At 37.4% G+C, this 24,654-nt stretch overlaps 1 protein-coding gene across 1 annotated transcript; it reads right to left on the bottom strand.

Moving 5' to 3' along the window:
• Nucleotides 1-3,501: 3,501 nt before the first annotated feature.
• Nucleotides 3,502-6,838, bottom strand: LOC110895280 (polyadenylate-binding protein-interacting protein 9). Its single transcript, XM_022142561.2, has 10 exons — nt 6,058-6,838; nt 5,179-5,289; nt 5,039-5,083; nt 4,896-4,968; nt 4,690-4,802; nt 4,524-4,583; nt 4,258-4,305; nt 4,096-4,164; nt 3,933-3,994; nt 3,502-3,851 (listed from the first exon to the last, which is right to left on the bottom strand). Exons 1-10 carry the CDS (start codon nt 6,421-6,423, stop codon nt 3,791-3,793), a joined length of 1,008 nt encoding a protein of 335 aa, XP_021998253.1. The 5' UTR covers nt 6,424-6,838; the 3' UTR covers nt 3,502-3,790.
• Nucleotides 6,839-24,654: the final 17,816 nt, after the last annotated feature.

Genomic DNA, 24,654 nt, shown 5'->3' with positions numbered 1-24,654 from the left:
GAGCCATATGGACATCTCGCTCGCGGGGCGCGAGCCACCCCAGACTGGTGATTTTGTTTGATTTTTAACAAGTTTGGTCCTTGTAGTTTCATATTTAAGCGTTTTAAGGTGTTTTAAGGTATTTTAAGCATAAAGAACAAAGTGTAGGGGTATGAAATGTAATTAAAGCATAAAATAATTATAAAACAAGTATGAATAAGTATGGATGTCGAGAATAAGTATCGTATAAGTATGAATTTAGCGTTTAACGCATTTTGCAAGAATTACGAGTAAGGTATCGTATGTATAATTAATCCAAACGTATGAACATGTATGAAGTATGTAGAACATGAATTTAAAGAAATGCGAATTTTATTTATGATCCAAGTCTCGGATTTTACGATGATACAAGGAAAGGACGATTACAAGGAATACGAGATTTCCAAGAATAGCATTACAATGCAAGCTTTCTAATTATGGAAAGTATGAAAAGCAGGTCGTTACATTCTGATAATTAAGCATCTAGTTTAACAGTAAGTCTATGGTTCTGAGCCTTCTGATAATTAAACATCTAGATTAACAGAGTATAATACGTATTAGTGTAAAACCGAATCAATCCTAACGATGATCACGAGATCAAAACCACAACATAGGTTCACAAAATATAGTACGTATTCGGCGTTCGATGGTTGGTTTTCTAATTGATCGGACAGAGTATCGTATCAGCGATACATGGTTTAATACACCAACGTATTAGAAGTCGAGAGAAAAAAGATGAAGGATGAACAAGAATGAAGTCAATGGATTCCTTTCTTGACTAGGAAGTTTCTTTTCCGATTAAGTTTCCTTAGTTGTTTAGCTGTTGAGTTTACTTAGCTATTTAGCTTTTGAGTTTAGCTGTTTAGTTGTTTAGTGTACTTAGTTGTTTAACTGTTTGGCTTACTTAGGGGTTTAGCTGTTCAACTGATTTAGTTGTTTAACTGTTTAGCTGACTTAGCTGTTTAACTGCTTAGCTGGCTTAGCTGTTTAACTGCTTAGCTTACTTAGCTATTTAATTGCTTAATTTACTTAGTTGTTTAACTGCTTAGCTTACTTAGGGGGGGGGGGGGTATGGTTAATCACTCTAGGGTGATTGAGTGATTCTCTACCTAATAATATTATGCCATGTCAACTCCCCATTCCACTCCCCATTTTGCACTCAATCACTAGGTATGGTTAATCACTCTAGGGTGTTTGAGTTATATATTTTTTGATTGATTCTTCTTTCCTCTCTCATCTCTCTCTCCTCCATCACCCTTCTCCACCTTCGGTGACTATACACGGATTTTGCTCACCGAATACCCACTCACCGTAACCATTCCTCACCCCGGTGTGGTCACCGATCGGTGACACCCACTCACCGATTGACTCCCCGATAATCATACCACCCACCCTTAGTTGTTTAACTGTTTAACTTACTTAGTTGTTTAACTGTTTAGCTTACTTAGCTGTTTAGTTTCCTTAGCTATTAAGTTTCCTTAACCACTAAGTTTTCTTAACAACTAAGTTTTTGACATATTATTCCAAGTCTCGTCGTGCGCACTTTGGAGTTACAATTACTTGTCGTCGGGAAAAATTTGAGGGTTGTTGTATAATAATTTTAAATATATTAAATAAAAATCTCACGCCAAGTGGGTTACTTTTGGTGATGAAAGTTCTGCATATTATCACAGTTTTATAAAGAAAAGAAAGGCGAAAAACGCCATTCCTGGGCTGCAAATTAACGGGAAGTGAGTGACCAAACCGACTTGGGTAAAAAAGGTGGTTTCCGGTTTTTAGGCAGCATTTTAAAGAAGTTATGGGGTCTCGACTAAGGCTGAAATGATTTGATATTATATCCATTTAGAATTCGGACCGTGCCTTTCTTGAAGCTAGATTTTCGATTGAAGAAATAAAGGAGGTTGCATTCGATTGTGATGATAACCGCGTCCCGGGCCCGAATGGCTTCAATTTCAAGTTCATCAAGAGATTTTGGAACCCTTTCGAAGCGGACTTTAAAAATATCATCGAGTCCTTTTTCAACCAAGGTTGAATTAATGGAGGATCTCGTACGTCTTTTAAATCAAATGGGGTTTCCTCCTAGATGGGTAACATGGGTGTATGGTGTTTTGAAATCTGTGAGACCTTCGGTTCTTGTCAATGGCTTGCCTACATTCAGTTTTCAATGTTGTAAAGGTACGAGGCAAGGTGATCCTTTATCGCCTTTTCTCTTCCTTGTGGTTATGGAGGCTCTCTCGTGTATGGTCAAGAAAGCTTGTAGCTTGGGAGTCTTGATTTTCTTTTAAATGTTAATAATGGAAAACCCACCTGAGCCGCTCCCTTGCCACTCCCACTTATCGCGATTGTCTTGAATTTGACCGAATTCAGCAATACAATCTGCCACCCAGCAGAGCTTGTTTTCTTCCAAGTTATATAAGTTTGGGCATAACTCCTTTAAAGGCAAGTTACTAACCCAAGGGTCAACCCAAAACTTTATACTCTTTCCATTATCAACCACCCCTCCGATGTATTTCTGCATGTTAAAACATTTGGTTTACTATGTATTAAGAATAGATCAAAGTATAAATCTATCTGTTGGATGGAATGATTGGTGTAGATTTGATTTTATTTTATTTGATCCGATGTAGTCTTTTGTTGTGCCGTGCTCGCTAGTTGACGTGCCGGTTTGTCGTGAATAAAGTATACCTTTGTATACACCGCCATTAAAAATAAAACAGCTTTTAAAACCAAACTTTTACCAAGTTTGTATAAACTTATATCAACGGTCAGTATTTCTAAATTATATAAAAATAATAATAATTTTTTATTTGGTATAAGAAGTCCTTTCATCTAATTTTGAAACTTATTATACATGTGAATCTTACGTATTACATAGACGTCATGTAGACTTTTATCAACATTGAACACTTACATCACAATTTGGCCACTTTATATACAAATTTACAGCATATTATATGATTAAAAAAATTATTTGATGAAACATTTTTTAATATTTGAAATATTTTATTTGATGAAACACTTTTTAATATTTGAAATATTCCTTCATTAAATTTTGACAGGTTTAAAAGAAAACAAGTCTTTGTACTTGCACTTAAAAAAATAAAAGTGAAATGCCAAAATCCTCCTAAGGTTTAGTCATTTTTTACTATTCCATCCAAAATGGCTTTTTTTTGTTTTTGCCTTTTAAGTCCTTTAAGTTTGCATTTTATTGTCATTTTCATCCTTGAGTTCCGTCGCTCGAAATTTGCCCTCGGGATAAAAATGGCAAAATTTCAAACTTTCTAGATGAAAATGGCACCTCAGAAACGAAAGTCCTCAGGGACAAAAAATGTCATTTTACTCTTAAAAAATGTAAATTATATAAAATGGTGAAAGTGTCAAAAGTATATTGGTTTTTTATCGTAGAAAACCAGTTTCTTTTTAACGGCTAAGAAAAATAGTTAGCCAACGATCATGAAAGGCAGCTACGAAGTCACACAGACATATAGCAACATTCACAAAATCCTATATCAGACATCATAAACAACCCAAACTACATGACCATCCACGACCCAGAAATCGAAAACTAACAACCATGATCGTCACAAGCATTAAGAAGCTCGTGCAACACGACACAAGCAAGCTCTCAGCTTTCAGGCTACACAACTTCATTACGCTACTATAGTTATGAGTTATGACCCACCCCAAAAAAAGAAAAAAAAAAACATCGCCAAATTAACGAGAACAAAGGCTCCCTCATGGATGCATAGATGCCGGATTCAAGCAACTGAATTTAGTTGGTTGAAAGCGGGCGAGTGACCCGCGGCCTCACTGGAGTCTTTGAAGGAGACACCCTGAAAATTTACAAAATTTTTCTTTTAATAAACCCAATGTGACTCGGAATAAATACAAGCAATTCATATATATATATATACCTGATTGGTTGCGATCCTAGCGGCTGGCCACAGCAATCAAGTGCCATAATTGCACTTTCTGCCTGTAAAGGTTATCGATAAAATGATACTAATACCCGTAGAACATATCATAAGTATAAAATTTTGATATTACCATATGCGTCGCGATAAAATCAAAACTTACCATCACAAACTCAACAAAAGCAATGCGGGTTGAATGAACATTATCCCCCAAAAGCCTCAGGCGAGAAACCTTTTTGCAAATAAATAAAGATTAAAAGCATTTAGGGCAATGATCAAAGAAAAAACTAGTGACAAAAATTCAAGTTTTGAGAGTCGTTTTAACCTCGCCGCATCTTGTTTCGAAGAAATTCTTGACCTCGGTTTGAGAAACCTGCAAAAATAATAAAGATATCTTACGTGTCACGACCTATAAATGATTCGAAAAGGGACATAGCATATACAGTTTTTTTAGTTTTCTACCACCAACCCAAATTAAATGAGCCTTTACTATTGCAATTTATGACGCACGCCAAACGGCTCATTTATTCTGTGGGATAGAGTAAGAATTAGGAAACTTATAAATATGTATAGAAGAAAAACGGTCCAAACCTTCTTGTCGATATTTGTACAGTAGACCGTTCTTGCACACATCTCTCTCTCATCCTCTGACTGAAACCGAAAACACCAAAATAAAAAATAAATAAATAAAGTAGAAAAAAAACAACAAATCATCAATCCTTGAACAAAATTTGGAAAGAGAAAAAGACATACGTACCCTGGGAAGGAAAGTTGGATTCACAGGAAGGATGGCGGTTTTCGAGGGCAAAACAGTAATTGGGGAGAAACCAAGCATTGTACCACCAAGATTAAGTGCCGCTCTTGCAGAGTCTGCAGAATATTTATGAAAAAACCGTAAGCTTTGCCAAATTAATCGTTCAACGGTACATGAAGATATAAGAGTTTAAAGACTCGATATCTTACTCTCATCACCGAATTCAACGAATGCAAACCGCAGGCGTGAATGTGGATCACCACAAACTCGACAGTCCAGAACCTTAATAGTAACCATGTTTCAATATATTTTAGACAAATAAAAAAAACGGAAAATAAAGATTGCGACTTACATGTCCATAGCTGGTAAACAAAGCAGCAAGTTGCTCTTCGGTGACCTATTAAAAAAACGTTTGAGTAAATAACATTTACCCTATGAAATAAATGGTACATAAGTATAAATAAAGTAAATGAAAACATGTGATTAACTCACATTGTGATCGATGTCAGAGACATACACAGTTCTCTTGATGCTATCTTCTCGTTGAGCTCTGAGAGCCCTGCCATTGGATAGCCTTCGGGTGTTGCTATAGTTATTCCTCCTCTAATATGAAAAATAAAATTTACAACTTTTATGGTTTTGATGTTGAAAATGGAAAGAAATAGAATAGAATACATGGTCAACTTCGAAGCTAATATGTAAGTTTTTTAACATATGAATGAATCCCGAAAAGAAACCATCCTTCGTTATTTTTTTTAAAACACACGTTTATGTCTGTTAACCGAGGCGAGAGCTTAGGTACACCGAAGTTGTATCTCTCTCATCACTTTGACATATTAGCCTTCTTTATCAAGTAAGGTGTTCATAATCTCTACATCGTTTTGGTCGTTTTCACATATCAGCCTCTCAAAGGTCGCTATTTTTACAAAAAAAAAAAAAAAAAAAAAAAACATTGACTGCCGTCACGCCTCATGTGCGCTTTTAAAACCAAGAAACAATCCAAGACTATATAGCAAAAATCACAAATTAAGACCTTCTTTCGCTTTGAGGTCCATAGAAACAAATCATATAATTCCATTTTCACATGATGCCAAAAAAAAAAAGTTGTCCCTTTTTTTGCAATTATAACATCAAGAAATAAACAGACCAACCCTGATATACAAATTAAAAGATTTTGATCACATATCTAATTGCAAAAGATGCACAAACTCATAATTTACATTTAACCCTCATAAACCTAAATTCTGGTAGGACAGACTATAACACATATTCAATAAATTAAAACAATCAATCCATCAAACCACAACAATTAAGCAAAAATTATGAACAAATTCTAGCAAGCTCATAAAATTCAGAAAAAAAAAATCATACCCTTCGGTTATTCGGGTACCCTTCGATCGCATTTTCTGGATAATTCTTGACATAAGCAGGCTGCACAAAGTAATTAACCTCAGGTTGATCACGGTTGTGATCAATGGGTGAATGATAAGATGGAAAAAACTCCTTAGCCATAGGATTCAATTTCAAAGATGACAACATATCAACAAATTCTTTCATTTTGGTTTCTGATTTCAAATCAGAATCAGACCCTTTTTTGGACTCATTATTCTCATCAGAATTCACCAAATTAACACTCTCACTATCAAGATTCTTGACGGCAGAAACCTCATTTTCACCCACAGTAGGTGATGTTATTGTTGCTACTGATTCAACAGAAATTTCAGGGCCAGCAGCCATGGGTTGTTGAAAAAATTAAATCTTTATCAACAAAACTGAATCAAAACCCCTCAAATTAAAAAACCCAGAAACAAAAAGATATATATTTACTAAAAAATTCAAATTTGGGGATGAAGAAAGCAGGAAAGAACCGATGGTGCTTGTGCAGATTTTGTAAAATGATCAAAAAAGAAAGGATTTTTACTCTATATAAGCATGAATAAAACCCATAAAGATAATACCCATTTGCTAAAAACCAAAATCAAATCAAAAAAAGAAAGAAATTAAGATTAAATTGCTCAAAAAAGAAGGTTTTTTGAGCAATTTGATCACAAGATTGTGGTGGGTTTCTACGAGAGAAACAGGTGGCTTTGTGTTTGGCTTTTCTTCACCTTCTCTTTTTGTTGTTTTTTACAAAAACCCAAACGGTGGATGGTGTGGTTTTCTTGAAAAAGAATTTATACTTTATAAAAATAATAATATTTTATAGCATTAAAGTGAGGGGAGTTAAATAGGGGGTGGTAGGGCAACCAAGATGACTTGAGCTTTGAATTTTTTGTTATTTTCTCTAACAATAAAGATGTCAATGATAACTGAATTTCTTGTGTTTGTTATGATTTATTGAATCTAAATAGTATTTATTTCATTTGCTAGTACTAGTTTGTTGATTATTTAATTGGGTGCTACAAATGCAAACAATTTTCTTGGTTATGGAAGTCATCATCTATCAGTAGTGTGTTAGTGGTGGTCCTTGGCTTTGAAAGCTTTAAGAGAAATGGAGGAACATTTTGGGGAAAAGGTACCACATGGGAAAGTAAAAAAGGGTTCACTTTACATTTCTTTTGAGCTTTGAGAAGGAGAATTTAGAAGATGAAGATGATGCTTTGGTTTTGTGGTGGTCATATGTTTTGATTCCAAACTTTAGGGTTTGGATTGGGTTTTGGTAATAACGTAGGAATTTATTTACGATTTTTTTCATTGGACGATAAGGAACGCGACTGAATGAAAGTAAGGCTTTATATTTTATAAGTTGTATGAATAGACCTAGGTGGTTGTTGAAGAAATAAGGTATAATTGATTAGGACTTCCATCCATACCTTTGAATTTATCTGATAGTTTGTTTAGATTTCAAAATTAAGTGAGGTGATACTACGGTTACTTAAAAAACGAATGAATAGATTTCAAATACGGTTACTTAAAAAACGAATGAATAGATTCCAAAATCGTCCTTGTGGTATATAGAAATTCTAGAAAGGCTCTAAACATTAATTTACGTTTATCATCTCTTACTTTCAGCTCTGTCACGATGTGATCTCCCTATTATCTAAGCTAATGTGCCCATCGTTAAGTCCTTAACATCATTCAATGCGTAAGACCATTTTAGCTATCATGTCCTCGCAGTTCATTCATGTGCTCTGCTTTCATCATTATCTTCACCTCTATAACTAATTTATGAACATGTAAGCATTTTTTGATATGAAATGATTTACTTATAGTGATATTATATATATATATATATATATATATATATATATATATATATATATATGATTAGGTTCAAGAGTGAACACTAGTGTAGCTTGCGAACTAAGTGAATTAATCCTGGCCATACACGTGTGTAGATCAATGGCCATGATTTGATGTTGAAATACACTAGTGTATTTTACGGTTTGATGATGAGATCCTGGCCACTCACGTGTGTAGATCAATGGCCAGGATTTGTTCACTCAGTTCGCAAATACACTAGTGTTCACTCTAGAACCCCACCCTATTGCAAACCACCCTTATTGCGAGAACCGCGAGAACCAATGTGAACACAAAAAAATACCTAAAAATCCAAAAAACCCACAAAAAAAAATTAATATTTTTCTAATAAAAATCGCTATATTTTGTTACAAAAAAAAACTTTTTTTTTCGAGTAACAGTTATGGATGCACATGTGCATATGTATCATTTCTTGGACAAATTCCATAATATATTAACAGTAGCAGAAAAAATGCACTTTCATTTACACTACCATATGTAATACACTACTTTTTACATTACCAATATTAGAAATGCACATGTGCATCTATATGTATCAACATGAAATAAGGTGTTTTGTTACAAAAATTTTGTGATTTTAAATAATGAAGTAGGCCCATATACATGTGTTTTGGTTAGTTATATCTAGTGGTTGATGGTTTGATTATATTTGTCACTTTATGATGTAATATGTTGTTTGGATGGTATAAAGGGTGTTGATGTACATATAATAAAGTAATAAAGTGAAATATTGGTAATAATATTGTATTATGGATGGTAAAAAACAATGGTATTGTATTACGGATGGTAGAAGGTAATGGTAGTGTAGTATGGATGGTATGATAGATGAAAGGGAATCTGTATTCAAAGTGGTGTACTAAAACACGTTATAACATGTTCATATATATAGATGCACATGTGCATTTCTAGTGTTGTTAATGTTATAACAAGTTCATACCACATGTGCATTTTCAATTATTGTTAATTAAAAAGTAGTATATTATGAATGGTAGTGTAAATGAAAGTGCAATTGTCAGATATTTGTAATGAATTACGGAATTTGTCAAAGAAATGATACAAATGCACATGTGCATGAATAACTGTTACTCGATTTTTTTTTAATTTTTTTTATTATTGACGAAATATAGTGATTTTTAAAAAAAAATAGTAAAAAAAAATGGGTGTTTTTTAGATTTTTTTATGTAATATTTGGTTGTGTTCACATTGGTTCTCACGGTTCTCGTAATAAAGGCTGGTTCCTAACGGATCCTTCTCCTATACATAGATATATATATATATATATAATGTTCAAATGAGTAGAAATAACTTTTAAGAAGAGAAGCAAAACAATATTCAAAAAAATAAGAAAACTATGTTTGATATTTGTATTTAATATTAGTATAAGAGAATAAATGTCTCGCTGGTGGTATTCGCATATAAGTATATATGTGTAGCCGTTTGGGGGGGGGGGCAAAAGTGAAAGTACACTAATTTTAACGTTATTTTACCAATTTCGTGAAAATAACGTTAAAAGAGGGGATGTTTAATCATGCATCATGTGGTGGTGTTGATAGCCAAAAGACAAGGGAGTACATGCACTAATCAGCCTTTGTCTTATTGCTTAGTGTTATATGCCTTATGTTCAAGACTTGATGCAAAACTACCGGGGGTCTCACTGGAAGCAGCCTCTCTATTCCTAACGGGTAGAGATAAGGTTGTATACATCTTACCATTCTCAAACCCTACCTTAGCTTTGCTATTGGTGGAATTTACTAAGTATGGTGATTAGTATACGAGAATAAGGTAAATTTATGTAAGTGATTAATTAATTGTATTATGTTATACTATATTATATATTATATTATATCATATTATATTATATTGTATTTTATTATATTGTATTGTATTATATAGTATTATAATTATATAATTATTATTATTAATATAACATTAATTGGAACACTAGTTATAGTATTTTTTTTTTTTTTTTTTTGTCTTTTGGTTATTTTGTCTTTTAGTGAAAGTTGGATGGATACCTTTTTAAATTTACCCCTTCTATATTAGTTTAATTTTATTTACAAACCAAACTAGCTCTCTAAACGAACCAAACGTCTATGAACTGTTTGTGAATTTGTTTGACGGGAAGTTCGTTTATGTTCGATCATGAACAAAATTATTCGTTCATTAAATCAAATGAACGAGCTTGAACACACGTGATGTTCGTTCATTTATGTTTGTGAACGTTCGTTTATGTCCGTTCATTTATGTTCATTATGTTTTAATAAATACATATACAATTATATTTAAATAAATATAAATATAAAAGAGGCTTTCCAACTACTTATATACATATAACTAATGTATAATTTGGCTTTCCAGCAGTGTTGTAAAAGTCGGATTCCAAGGCCGAGTACTCGGCGACTACTCGGTACTCGGAACCTTACCTTGGAGAGTTACTACAAGTCGGCCTTTATAAGTCGGAGGCGGTCAAACTCGGCCTACTCGGAGACTACTCGGAATACTCGGCCAACTACTCGGAATACTCGGTCAAATACTTGGAGGGAACCTTGGAATACTCAACGACTACTCAGATTACTTGGTCAACTACCCGGCCTACTCGGGATTGTGCTAATTTTGACATGAGTTATGCTAATTTTGACATGAATAATGATAGTTTTGACATGAATTACATTTTGACACATATAAAATATTCAATAATTAATTTCTTTATTTTTGACATGAATTACGCTTATTTCGAGTACTCTCAACTCCCTACTCGGCCGACTGGGGAGCGCCTAGTGACTTCTGCAACACTGCTTTCCAGTAATAAAAATGGGTTTTCCAATAGAATTTATCGTAATTAATAAATAACTTATGTAAAAAAGCTACTTTATGTACGTTTATGTTTGGTCATTCATGTTCATTTGTGTTCATTTATATTTGTTTAAATTTTGATTCAATAAAAACCGAGTAAGCATTTGTGTTCATTTGTGTTGGCTGTGGAACTTCATTTCAAGAAACAAATTTACTTGAAAAGCATTGTGATATGAACGAATTGGTCACTTACAAACTAACTAGTAGTAACCTAAACTAGACTCGATAAGTTTTAACTTTATAAAACAGAGACTCTCTAAGACCTAAACCGCACAAGTGTACCGATCAATGAAGTATAGCTAAAGTAAGTCTGAGTATCGAACCCACGAGACTCTATTAATTACATTTACTAGACTCAATTACTATTACTAAACTAACTCAACTAATTTGTTTTGTTGTTTGGGGGGGTTTTCTAACAAACTACTGATATTAACTAAATTAACTAAAACTGACTAAACATACGAACTAAGACTAACATCTGATCAGATGATGGAAAACACACTACCTAGTTTTGAATCCTACACTTACAAGACATGTTCTATCGGTTTTGGAATTACTGTGGAAACCAGAATCTTCATATACTAAACCTAAAGGATAACCGAACAGGACCCTCGACCCTTCTCGAGAAGACACCTATGGCAACCTACTAGGCTGTTTAACTACCGGTTCTAAAGGGATCCTTCTCAGGCTCTCCTAGTGTGATAACAAAGCACCCTTAGACACTCTACCTCACGGCACGAAAATCTAGGAAAACTATGGTTTATACTATAACTTAGCTAGCAGACAAAGACCATGAACTAGGGGATCTTCTCATGAAGCATCTGGCCTAGAAACCTAATCACTTGAGACTAGCTAACAACCTCTCACCTCACAGATATCGAAGATTGGTAGAACACTTTATCGTAGTCAAACCCTAATCACATTTCTATGGGAAATCATATATTGTTAACCGTAAACTTGCCGCTAGGACACCATCCACGACCTAACACGCATTCATACATAGAAGACATCCACAAGAACTAAGTGAAACATATGATTAAGATTCAATTAAGCTTAAGTATGCATATACATTAGAACATTGAATTTATAGACATGACACATGACACCCTATTTATAGACATGAGGTTTGGAGAGGATGACTCATCCGTGCGGATGAGTCCTCATCCGTAAAAATGAGTACTCGTCCTCTCCAACTGTCATGTGTTCGAATTTCTCACTCAACTATACAATATTCAACACACGCTCTATCTAGCCTATTCGTAAAGTGGCGAACACAAAGAAATGCACTAACAGAAACCAAAGTTTAATACGTTACTAATCAATTCCATAATTCATGTCCAAAACCGAATAGAAACAATGTCAAACAAATGTATTCATCTTTTAACCTAGGTAGTGATAAGGAATTTAGTCTAACATAGTCTTAAAAACAAAAACAGTCATCTTCAAGAGTTTAGCAAACATGGTAAACGAATATAAACGAAATAACCGAGTAATAAGATGCTTAACACCCGAAAGATTCGATCCCACGCTTCAATTCTTCACTTCGAGCTCTCTTGATCCAAAATCTACGTTTTCAGCTTCTTAATTCGTCTAGGGTTGTCTAGATGATAATCTTTTAGTTTTAAATTCATATTTATACTTTAAACCATGAAATCCAAACCCTAATCTGTGACAACCCGAACTTTCAAGGTTTGTAACTTTTAAATCTCGTGATCTTAACTCCTCGTTATTCATCTTTCAAGTGTTTTATTTTACGTTCCGTGCTCGTGTGTAACTGTATAATTATGTTTTTGGGCTGCAATAGTATTGGGCCACACCATTAGAATTCAGTTAGTTTAAAAATCGGCCCACTATGATAATCAATTACCTCTTATTGTGATAGTTCAATTACTTGGGCTTGAGCCCATATCGGCCAAATAGGAACCGCCCCAAATACCTATATCTATATATCTATTAGTATACAGATTATATGATTGAACGTAACTTCTTAATTAGCCAAAATTCAAAAGTATAAAACCCTAAAGCATTACCCCTCGTTACTTTTCCCCTCCTTCATTGCTCGACACCAGCTTTTCCCCTCGAAGACATCAGCCTATTGATTGAATCTTGTGGGTTAGTAAATACATGTTTATATTTTAAATTGATTATTGTGTTTATGCGTATTATGTTATTGATCTTAAACGTGAGGAAAATTATGTAATGTTCTTGCATGATTAATTAATGTTTAGGATACATGATATTGAATATGCTAGTTGATTGTGTCTTGTGTGAGTTATTGCTTATGAAAATCATGCGGATATGGATTCTGTGATGACGGCTTCTTAATAATTTCTTTGATTACGTGTGAGTGTTTAATAAACGGATTAGGGTCCATGTTAGTATTAACTATGTAGGATGAAACGGATCAGAATCGCATCGGTGCAAATAAATGATGTTATTATGTGAGTAGGAACATGATCTTGAAATTTATATTAGGATGGATTGGGTTCCGGTTACACCAGAAAATATGTAAACACTGATGTTGGGCTATGGGTGTTCGGGGGAACAGTCGCATATCCACAACGGGCTGGGCTCAGGGATTAGGCTTTTGGACTGGGTAAAAACATTAAACCACTTATTGTTTGGGTTATGTGAAAGTTGGGCCACATAAATAAAACTGGAACATTTAAAGTGGGATCACATGTCACATACTCAATTTGGGCTGCATGTACATTGATCAAGAATTGGGCTTCATACCATCAATCGGACCAACGAACAACAGGCCCACCCCAACAGCATCTGGGCCACATACCCACATGCTGGATCACATGGTTCGTTTGATGGTTACATTGAGCTTTATGTGTGAGTTGGGCCGCAGGCCGGCTAATAATTCTCAGGTGGGAATTGGGTCGCACGGGTTAAGTGGGCTGGTGACTTATGGATGTGGTTTAAAAACATGAAGCTGTTTAGTGTATTGGGCCAGCCTAAACACGGGTCAAATCACATATAGTTTGGACATAGGTTCTTAGTTTGGGGCCACAGATAGTAAAGCGGACCTAGGCGGGCCGAGAGGTTATAAGAACCATAATCATAAGTTGGATATTATAGATAATATGTGTTGTATATGTGACCCAAAATCATTCTGTTATGTGAATAAGTTATGATGTGCCATAATGCTAAAAGTAATTGTGAACTAAACCACTTGTGATATAGTTTGATAAGAACTTGTATTATGAGACTCGACTGCTTGCTATGATCTGTGAAATAACATAAGTGCTGTTATCTGTAACCTGTATGATAAATGCAAAGAACACATATTTTACGTGTACATGAAATTGACTAACTCTGGTAACCACAATTGGGATTAATTAACCAACTGTGAACGTAAACGAATACCTATTCTTACCGAGCAAACCTAAGGTGAGTTTATTACTTTTGAGCATGCGTCCCGGTGGTTGGGACAGTCAGTGGGTATCCCGGGGAGGGATAAGTCTTTTGGGTAAAACTGAGATGTTGGATAATAATCTCACCCTATCATTCTTAAGTCCCATCTTTTGTTACCGGGGAGGTAGCGGGGTATTAGTTGGTAGCGCTACTTAGGTTTGGCACCCTCACACCGTACCGGGGAGGACAGTTGTGAACTAATGACCCAGTCATGCCCGATGTTGTGATAGGAGCACTGGGGAACGGGCAAAACATACATCAGGAGCCGTCTTGTTCAGTATCGAGATATTATCAACATTACTTTCGGAATTAAGTACAATGGATTAACTAAATACTTGGTAACCAACGTTTTTGTAAAACTATGAACTCACCAGCATTGTCTGACACACGTGTTACATGCTCGCAGGTCGTTAGGTATCTTGGATTTGGGAACTTGCTGTCTGGAGTAGCAGGAGTGATCATGGGTCGATTGGAGGGATTTACGTGATTGGATTCTTGATACTATACATTAGTCTTAAACAGTTTGACTTTGATTTATTATTTGCTTCCGCTAAACATATTTGGTTTTCATTTAAACTTGTTGACGGTATTTTATTAATAATTGAGAACTTTATTTAGAAACTTATATGGGTTCAATGTAATTAGTGGCTCATTGTTGGTACATCACACGCCTATCAGGGTCACTCCCTAGGTGGTATTTTGGGGGTGTGACAGTTTGGTATCAGAGCCACTGGTTATAGTGAACTTGGTTTTAAAACGTTTTTATAAAACCAGACTATAACCGAACAACTACGAAAATCGACCATGACACTCAACTCCAGATTGCAAGGTTCGTCTTCTGTTACTTTGTGCATCACTTGTTTAGTAATCACACACTCACAGCTTGCACGAAACGATATATTAGATATTATGGTGATTTGATAGTGTAACACTCTTGTGAATTATAATCCTGTAGTACCCACTGCCTTGCTATGCGGGGGAAAACTTTGAGCGCAAGTTAAGAGGCACTGAGATAAGCATGCAAATTGTTTTATTATTATGGGTGCACACATAATAATAACGTGAGGTGCATGTAAGTCCCAGTGAGGCTTAACGAGCGTGAGAAGGGTTCTGCCCTATTGTGTGTAAACTTGATAGTTGTAGATTTTAACGTGATACTTGACTCTTACCTCATTTCGACCCTTAAGATTGTTCCCTTCTCTTATATAGAACCATGAGTGGACGCGGAGGAGGCCGAGATGGTGGACGTGGCCACATTGTTATGACGCAGGCCGAATTAACCAACTTGATCAACACTCGTGTAGCTGAAGCCCTAGCGGCTTACCAGGCCGGTACGATATGTGCCAATTACTTTCTCTTCTTGTGTCGTATACTCGAATCTTACTTGTGCCTTGTACGTTCTTTCGTTTTAGGTCAACCTGCGAATCAAAACAATCCACCTGCTCCACCTTCTTGTACGTTCAAGATGTTCATGGATTGTAAGCCACAGGCCTTCAGTGGGACTGAAGGGGCTGTAGGACTCCTGCGATGGTTTGAGAAGGCAGAAGCGGTATTTGCGATGTGAAACTGTCCTGCTGGGGACAGAGTGAAGTATGCTACAGGCACACTCGAGGATAGTGCCTGACATGGTGGAATACCCAGGTTCAGATGTTGGGTATCGAAAAGGCAAATGCCACCACTTGGGAAGATTTTAAGGAGTTGATGAGAGAGGAGTATTGCCCTCGTGATGAGGTTCAGAAATTGGAGAACGAGTACTACAATCTAAAAATGGAGGGATCTGAGATTGAAGCATTCACGAGGAGGTCTAATGATTTAGCAACTTTGTGCCCTAACCTGTCTCAATCCCCACATCGGCGAATTGAGTTGTATCTCAAGGGCTTAGCACCAGCTGTTAAGGGGTACGTTACTGCTGCAAACCTAGACAATCTGCCCCGTATCGTTCGTTTGGCACATAAGATTACTGACCAAGAGGTCGAACGTGGCAACTTGCCGCCACGTGTTTCTGCTACTACCTCGACTGCTACAGCTACCACACCTGCCAGTGATAACAAGCGCAAGTGGAACGATACTGACAAAACAACCAGTGCAAGTCAATCTCAGAAAAGGCATGACAGTAGCAATAATCGTAGTTTCAGCCAGTCGTCATCTGTTAATCAAAGTCAGGGCAACAGCTCGGGTCAGGGTTCTTGTCACACTCCCAAAATACCACCTAGGGAATGTCCCTACTAGGCGTGTGACGTACCAACAACGAGCCACTAATCACATTGAACTCATTCAAGTTTATAAATAAATCCTCAATTATTAATGAAAAATACCATTAACGAGTTTAAATGAAAACCAACATGTTCAGCGGAAGCAAGTAGTAAACCAAAGTTAAATAGTTCAAAACCAATGCATACTATTAATATCAATCACATGAATTCTTCCAGTCGACCCATGACCACTCCAGCTACTCCAGACAGCAAGTTCCCAAATCCAATATTACCTAACGACCTGCAAGCATGCAGACAAGTGTGTCAGACGACGCTGGTGAGTTCAAAGTTTTGTTAACGTGTTTAGTTACCAGTGATGTGTATAAACAGTTCAATGATTTGTTTTGATGTTGTTATTAACTCGATTACCGTAGTGGCTACAAGATGTATTTGCCCAACCCCAATGTCTCTATCAAAACATTGGTCATGCTTTAAGGAAATTAGTTCACGCCCGTCCTCCCCGGTACGGTGTGAGGGTGCCAAACCTAATAGCGCTATCAACTAATAACCTCGTTGCCTCCCCGGCAACTGTCGGTAGATGTAAGGGGTCTTATATGATAGAAATTGAGTATAATAACAAACATCCCAATAAACTAGCGTTCCTCCCCAGAACGTTACCTGATATCCCTCCCCGGGATGCATGCTTAGAAAAAGAGCAACGAACTCACCTTAGTTTTGCTCGTTATGTTACGTTACCCGTTTCCAAATTGGTCAACCAAGCCCTACCGTGGTTACCAAAGACAGTCAGTTTTGTACACACAAAAACACGTGTTCTTCGTACACATTACACAGATTGCAACCAAGTAAAGCATATATTATTACGCAAGTCTTAGCAAATGTTCGGGTCCTAGGTACATACACAACACAAGTTCATATCACACCATAGCACATATCAAGTGGTTCGGTTCCCGTTCAAATAAACATGCAAGTCATATTCAGAAATCAAGCAACACAGTTCTCCGTATCAATATATAACAAGTAATCGAGTCACATGCCACATCACAAGTTCATGTTTCACACAACACCTATTAGTCAGTTATTTATTTCAAAAGAATATATGGTTAGTTCTGGTTTAAACAGTTCACCAGTCACGTTAGCCCAAACTCCGTGTACGGCCCAACATAATGTGCGACCTTTTATTCACATGCAGTACATATATTACTCGGCACATTATCGTATTAAGCCCGAATGGACTGTGTGACACACCCCTCATGTGCGACCCATCAGTTGTGTGGCCAGCCAATGAGTGAACGATCCATCAGCAGTCGGCCCACACCAAATGGGCAACCTCATCAAGAATGTGCGGCCCAGAGTGTGACCCTCAGCCATGGTGTGATGTCGGTTTCACATATTCCCTAATCCCAGGTTAATCAATTACATCATCAATTCCACATCCCTTAATTGTCGTTTAATAACTATCTACCATAATTATTTCATCAATTCAAGAACCCCAACTATACAATGAAGTCACGTTTATCATACAACTAGTAGTAAAGATTCTCACATTATCAATCCTTCTTAATTCACATATACAATTCATATATAATACCAATCATTAGCAATATATCAACAACTTTTGTCGGCCCGTCACTAAAGTCTTCGGCCCAATCATACTTAAGTGATCAGATTTATTGTGGCCCAATGAAATTGAATTGTGAATTAGAATTGTCGGCCATTGACAATTGTTTGAGAATGAAGCTGTCAGTTCGCATGTGATGTATTAAAAGATTTTACGGCCACTTTTGAAGAGTCATTTAGAAATTGCATATTATCAGTTTGTTTGGTCAAATAGAATCAAGTTTATTAATTACTGATTGTCGGCGGCCATTGCATGTGCATGGTAACAGCTTGCATGTGAGATTGTATTAAAATTCAAAGTTCATTGTTAAGGTCAATAAATCAAACCGCCATCAACATATTCATCATAATAACAAACTTTCAACTCACCAACCGGGTCCACTTTTTCTTTTCACATTCCGTGTCACGTCCTAAAGCGTCACTCATTGTGCTGGCAGTTTCACATTCCACACTATAAATAACTGTCATCACTTATGTCCCGAGTGATTCGTGAGAGTTGATTCCCATGAGTCGCTGACTAGGGTTAAGGGTTCGGTTGAAGTCAATTTGCTGGGGTTCGTTGCCGGTAATCGAGGTCGTCCAAATACTGAGGTCGGTAAAGTAATGCGCTCATCCTCGTGTCCATCGATGTTGCAAGTTGTTTGAGTAATACACGGTCTGCTGCTTGAGTGTGGCAGAAGTGATCATACTTCGGGATCTAAGACGTCAATAGTTGAGTTTCAGCAAACAAAGAGGAGTGTGAGAGGTATAGACCAATTATTGATGCTGCAACATTCAACTTAGGGACGTTCATACAAGCACCTAACATTCTACACAGTTCGCTAGGCGTTCAGATGAGTGTTCAGGTAATACTCGATAGCATCGAGATTCGAAAGGATTCAGAGAGGAATGAAAAGATCACACTTGTGTAGGAGACAATCACTTCTATGACTCCTATAAATTTGTTATGTTTCTCATCGATCAAATAATAGAACAGAACCCCTTTTTCACTTGTTAAGTCTCACTGGGATTCGCATGCACCCCACATTATTATTATGTGTGCACCCACAATAATATTGTGATTTGCATGCTCATCTCAACTCCCCCTAACTCATGTCAAATGGTTCCTCAAACTCGAGTAGCAAACAAAGAACATCACAAAACATGGATCATAAATGTCTAGAGAAATACCACACTATCAATCACATAACACATGCAAGTAATACATGAATTCATACTGTTGTGCTAAACGTGCAATCCCATGCAATTTCATATGTAAGTGTTCACTAGTTATGCAGTGCAATGAGTAAACGAGAGACGAACCTTGCAGTCTGGAGCTGAGTGTCATGGTCGTATTCAGAACTTGTTCGGTTATAGTCTGGTTTTACAAAAAACATTTTTAAAACCAAGTTCACTATAACCAGCGGCTCTGATACCAAACTGTCACACCCCCAAAATACCACCTAGGGAATGTCCCTACTAGGCGTGTGACGTACCAACAACGAGCCACTAATCACATTGAACTCATTCAAGTTTATATATAAATCCTCAGTTATTAATGAAAAATGCCATTAACGAGTTTAAATGAAAACCAACATGTTCAGTGGAAGCAAATAGTAAACCAAAGTTAAATTGTTCAAAACCAATGCATACTATTAATATCAATCACATGAATTCTTCCAGTCGACCCATGACCACTCCAGCTACTCCAGACAGCAAGTTCCCAAATCCAATATTACCTAACGACCAGCAAGCATGCAGACAAGTGTGTCAGACGACGCTGGTGAGTTCAAAGTTTTGTTAACGTGTTTAGTTACCAGTCATGTGTATAAAACAATTCAACGATTTGTTTTGATGTTGTTATTATCTCGATTACCGTAGTGGCTACAAGATGTATTTGCCCAACCCCAATGTCTCTATCAAAACATTGGTCATGCTTTAAGGAAATTAGTTCACGCCCGTCCTCCCCGGTATGGTGTGAGGGTGCCAAACCTAATAGCGCTATCAACTAATAACCTCGTTGCCTCCCTGGCAACTGTCGGTAGATGTAAGGGGTCTTATATGATAGAAACTGAGTATAATAACAAACATCCCAATAAACTAGCGTTCCTCCCCAGAACGTTACCCGATATCCCTCCCCGGGATGCATGCTTGGAAAAAGAGCAGTGAACTCACCTTAGTTTTGCTCGTTATGTTACGTTACCCGTTTCCAAATTGGTCAACCAAGCCCTACCGTGGTTACCAAAGACAGTCAGTTTTGTACACACAAAAACACGTGTTCTTCGTACACATTACACAGGTTGCAACAAAGTAAAGCACATATTATTACGCAAGTCTTAGCAAATGTTCGGGTCCTAGGTACATACACAACACAAGTTCATATCACACCATAGCACATATCAAGTGGTTCGGTTCCCGTTCAAATAAACATGCAAGTCATATCCAGAAATCAAGCAACACAGTTATCCGTATCAATATATAACAAGTAATTGAGTCACATGCCACATCACAAGTTCATGTTTCACACAACACCTATTAGTCAGTTATTTATTTCAAAAGAATATGTGGTTAGTTCTGGTTTAAACAGTTCACCAGTCACGTTAGCCCAAACTCCGTGTACGGCCCAACATAATGTGCGACCTTTTATTCACATTCAGTACATATATTACTCGACACATTATCGTATTAAGCCCGAATGGACTGTGTGACACACCCCTCATGTGCGACCCATCAGTTGTGCGGCCAGCCCATGAGTGAACGATCCATCAGCGGTCGACCCACACCAAACGGGCAACCTCATCAAGAATGTGCGGCCCAGAGTGTGACCCTCATCCATGGTGCGATGTCGGTTTCACATGTTCCCTAATCCCAGGTTAATCAATTACATCATCAATTCCACATCCCTTAATTGTCGTTTAATAACTATCTACCATAATTATTTCATCAATTCAAGAACCCCAACCATACTATGAAGTCACGTTTATCATACAACAAGCAGTAAAGATTCTCACATTATCAATCCTTCTTAATTCATATATACAATTCATATATAATACCAATCATTAGCAATATATCAACAGCTTTTGTCGGCCCGTCACTAAAGTCTTCGGCCCAATCATACTTAAGGTGATCAGATTTATTGTGGCCCAATGAAATTGAATTGTGAATTAGAATTGTCGGCCATTGACAATTGTTTGAGAATAAAGCTGTCAGTTCGCATGTGATGTATTAAAAGATTTTACGGCCACTTTTGAAGAGTCATTTAGAAATTGCATATTATCAGTTTGTTTAGTCAAATAGAATCAAGTTTATTAATTACTGATTGTCGGCGGCCATTGCACGTGCATGGTAACAGCTTGCATGTGAGATTGTATTAAAAATTCAAAGTTCATTGTTAAGGTCAATAAATCAAACCGCCATCAACATATTCATCATAATAACAAACTTTCAACTCACATAACATTCACATAACCTAACCCTCATGGAACATACGTACACGCTTTTTGTTAATCAAGCACACACACAAACAAAATCAAACAAATCAGATTTAATACGAACACGAAGTTACAAACCAGAAACCCAATGAAAGAAGATGATGCCTCGTTGGGGGTGGGGATACCTACTGTCGTCGCACCACAAGAGAGGAGAAAAGGAACTAGGGTTTGAAAGAGTTGCAATATGTTGATACGTAAGTCACATATGCGTGCCTATAAGTTGATAAAAGAAGTCGGCCCAAAAACTACAATTCAGTTGGGCTCAAGAAGCCCAAACATAGGTCCGATGCTATAAGGTGTATCCATGGGCTCAGTCTTGTGCTCTGGGTGTGGGAGTGTGTGCGCGTATGGGCCGATACAAGAAATGCAGGGATTTAAGGTATGAGCATGTGACCCATATACGTGGCCCAAATACACTAACATGCAACCATACATAATCACACTTTGTTTTTTCATTCAACACGTTAGATAAAGTCACGAGTGTGAAACAACTTCATTACCGTAAAAGACGTAAAAGAGAAATAGTGAGAAAACAGGATCATGTGATTAAAAGACACTGACCATGAAAGTTTGGGTTGTCACAGTTCTTATGCGGGGAAACTACCAAAGTGCAATAAGTGCAACTATCATCATTGGGGGCAGTGTACTCGAGTATGTCACAGGTGTAACAAAGCGGGGCATATGGCCAAGGATTGTAGGGTTTCACTTCCGAACCAACAGCAGCAGCCACAGCAGCAGGATAGACAGCAGCCTCAGCAGAATCAGGGTAACCGTAAGGGTTGTTTTCAGTGTGGAGCCGAGGGTCACATCAAGCGAGACTGCCCTCAGTTGAATCAGATTGCGGGTAATAATAATAACACTGGGGACAACAATGGGAACAATGGGGGAAACGGTACGCGTGGGCGAATGTTTACTATTGGAGCTGGGGAGGCTAGGAACGATGGCAATGTAGTGACTGGTACGTTTTCGATAAACGATATATTTGCTTCTGTTTTATTCGACTCTGGTGCCGATTGGAGTTACGTATCTTTGGGGTTCAGTAGTCGTTTAGGATTGACTCCCACACCTCTTGTAAATAAGCATGTAGTAGAATTAGCTGATGGTAAATCGATAAAGGCTTCTCATGTTCTGTTTGGTTGTAAATTTGATCTCATGGGTCAAGTGTTTGACATTGACCTACTCCCTGTTACTCTTTGAAGTTTTGATGTGGTCGTTGGCATGGATTGGTTGTCCAAGCACCAGGCGGAAATTCTCTTCAAGGAGAAAATTGTGCGTAGTCCTCTCCCTAGCGGAGAATCTTTATCGATTCAGGGTCATCATAGTGGTGCTATGGTTAGTATTATCTCGGCAATGAAGGCTCAGAAGTGTTTACGTAAGGGCTACCCTGCTATTTTAGCTCTTGTTACCGATTCGAAGTCTGATGAGAGAAAGATCGAGGACCTTCCAATGGTTCGTGAGTTTCCTGATGTGTTTCCCGAAGAACTCCCTGGTTTACCTCCACATCGTCAGGTGGAATTTCAGATCGACCTCATGCCAGGAGCAGCCCCGATTGCTTGTGCTCCTTATCGTCTTGCGCCAGGAGAGTTACAGGAGTTGTCGAATCAACTCCAAGAGCTGTTGGATAGGGGTTTTATCCGACCTAGCTCTTCGCCTTGGGGAGCCCCAGTACTGTTTGTGAAGAAGAAGGATGGGTCCTTTTGGATGTGTATAGATTATCGCAAGCTCAACAAGGTGACGGTCAAGAACCGTTATCCTTTACCACATATCGATGACCTGTTTGACTAGCTGCAAGGATCAAGTTTTTATTCCAAAATCGACTTAAGGTCGGGTTATCATCATGTACGAGTCCGCGAGGAGGATGTACCAAGAACGGCTTTTCGAATGCGGTATGGCCACTACGAGTTTTTTGTTATGCCGTTTGGGATGACTAACGCACCAGCGGTCTTCATGGATCTTATGAACCGCGTGTGCAAACCGTATCTCGATGACTTTGTTATTGTTTTCATCGACGGCATCTTGATCTACTCCAAGAGCGAGGAGGACCACAAACGACATCTACGTCTTATCTTGGAGCTCCTGAGGAAGGAGCAACTTTACGCGAAGTTTTCTAAGTGTGATTTCTGGATTTGAGAAGTACATTTCCTTGGTCATATTGTTAATGAAAAGGGGATACACGTAGATCCTGCTAAGATCAATGCTATTAGGAATTGGGCGGCACCGAAGAATCCTTCGGAGGTGCGACAATTTCTTGGTCTTGCAGGGTATTATCGTCGGTTTATTCAGGATTTCTCGAAGATCGCTCAACCTCTTACCTCCTTGACACAGAAGAACGTAGTTATTCTTGGGGAACGAAGCAGGAGGATTCTTTCCATCTTTTGAAGCAAAAACTATGTAGCGCGCCAATTTTATCTCTACCTGAGGGTACCGAGGATTTTGTGGTTTATTGTGATGCATCGATTCAGAGTCTCGGTTGCGTGTTGATGCAACGCGACAAGGTGATAGCATATGCTTCTCGACAGTTGAAGGTGCACGAGAAGAATTATACGACTCACGACTTGGTGTAACACCTCGTAAAATCACGTCCAATGATGTATTGACACGTGTAATAAACCCTAATAAAGTCCAACATTGAATTTAAGGGACTAAGTTTTTGAAAAATCGAAAACTTTGATTATGAAAGGACCGGAAGTGTTAACATACCTAAAATAAGTTTCTAAATAACATCATACGGTATTTATATTCACAAATTAGCCACTTGTTGATCGATTGTAGCCGTTTGTGTAATTAATTGAAAGTTTACGCAATGAAGGGTTAAAAGCGTTAACATATTAATTCTTACCTTTGAGTGACCTTTTAACAAACCAGGAGCTTCATGATATTTGATTATACTCTCGGGAATGCCAAATAATGGCCATCTAAGGTTTTTATGCCTATAAGTAAAGTTACGCGCAACTTTGCAAGTTAGAAGGACTAAAAGTGTCAATATGTTTAATTATACCTCTGAATGACCTTTTAGCGAACCCGAAGCATCGTGATGTTTAATAATACTTTCATGAATTCCTAATATGGATTAGATGAGGCTTCAATGCTATTAAATGATGAGATGCGCAAGTTTGCGTAATAGAGGG

Source organism: Helianthus annuus, chromosome 12, assembly GCF_002127325.2.
Source record: "Helianthus annuus cultivar XRQ/B chromosome 12, HanXRQr2.0-SUNRISE, whole genome shotgun sequence".
NCBI classification, from domain to species: domain Eukaryota; kingdom Viridiplantae; phylum Streptophyta; class Magnoliopsida; order Asterales; family Asteraceae; genus Helianthus; species Helianthus annuus.
This window is presented reverse-complemented; position numbering and strand designations above follow the sequence as displayed.

Excerpts from the sequence above, each read along its gene's own strand:
- LOC110895280 (XM_022142561.2), bottom strand. The coding sequence starts at position 6,423 with ATGGCTGCTGGCCCTGAAATTTCTGTTGAATCAGTAGCAACAATAACA. Across the intron at positions 5,084-5,178 it reads TCTCTGACATCGATCACAAT|GTCACCGAAGAGCAACTTGC; the intron begins GTGAGTTAATCA and ends TTTTTTTAATAG. Across the intron at positions 3,995-4,095 it reads CTTTTGTTGAGTTTGTGATG|GCAGAAAGTGCAATTATGGC; the intron begins GTAAGTTTTGAT and ends TAACCTTTACAG.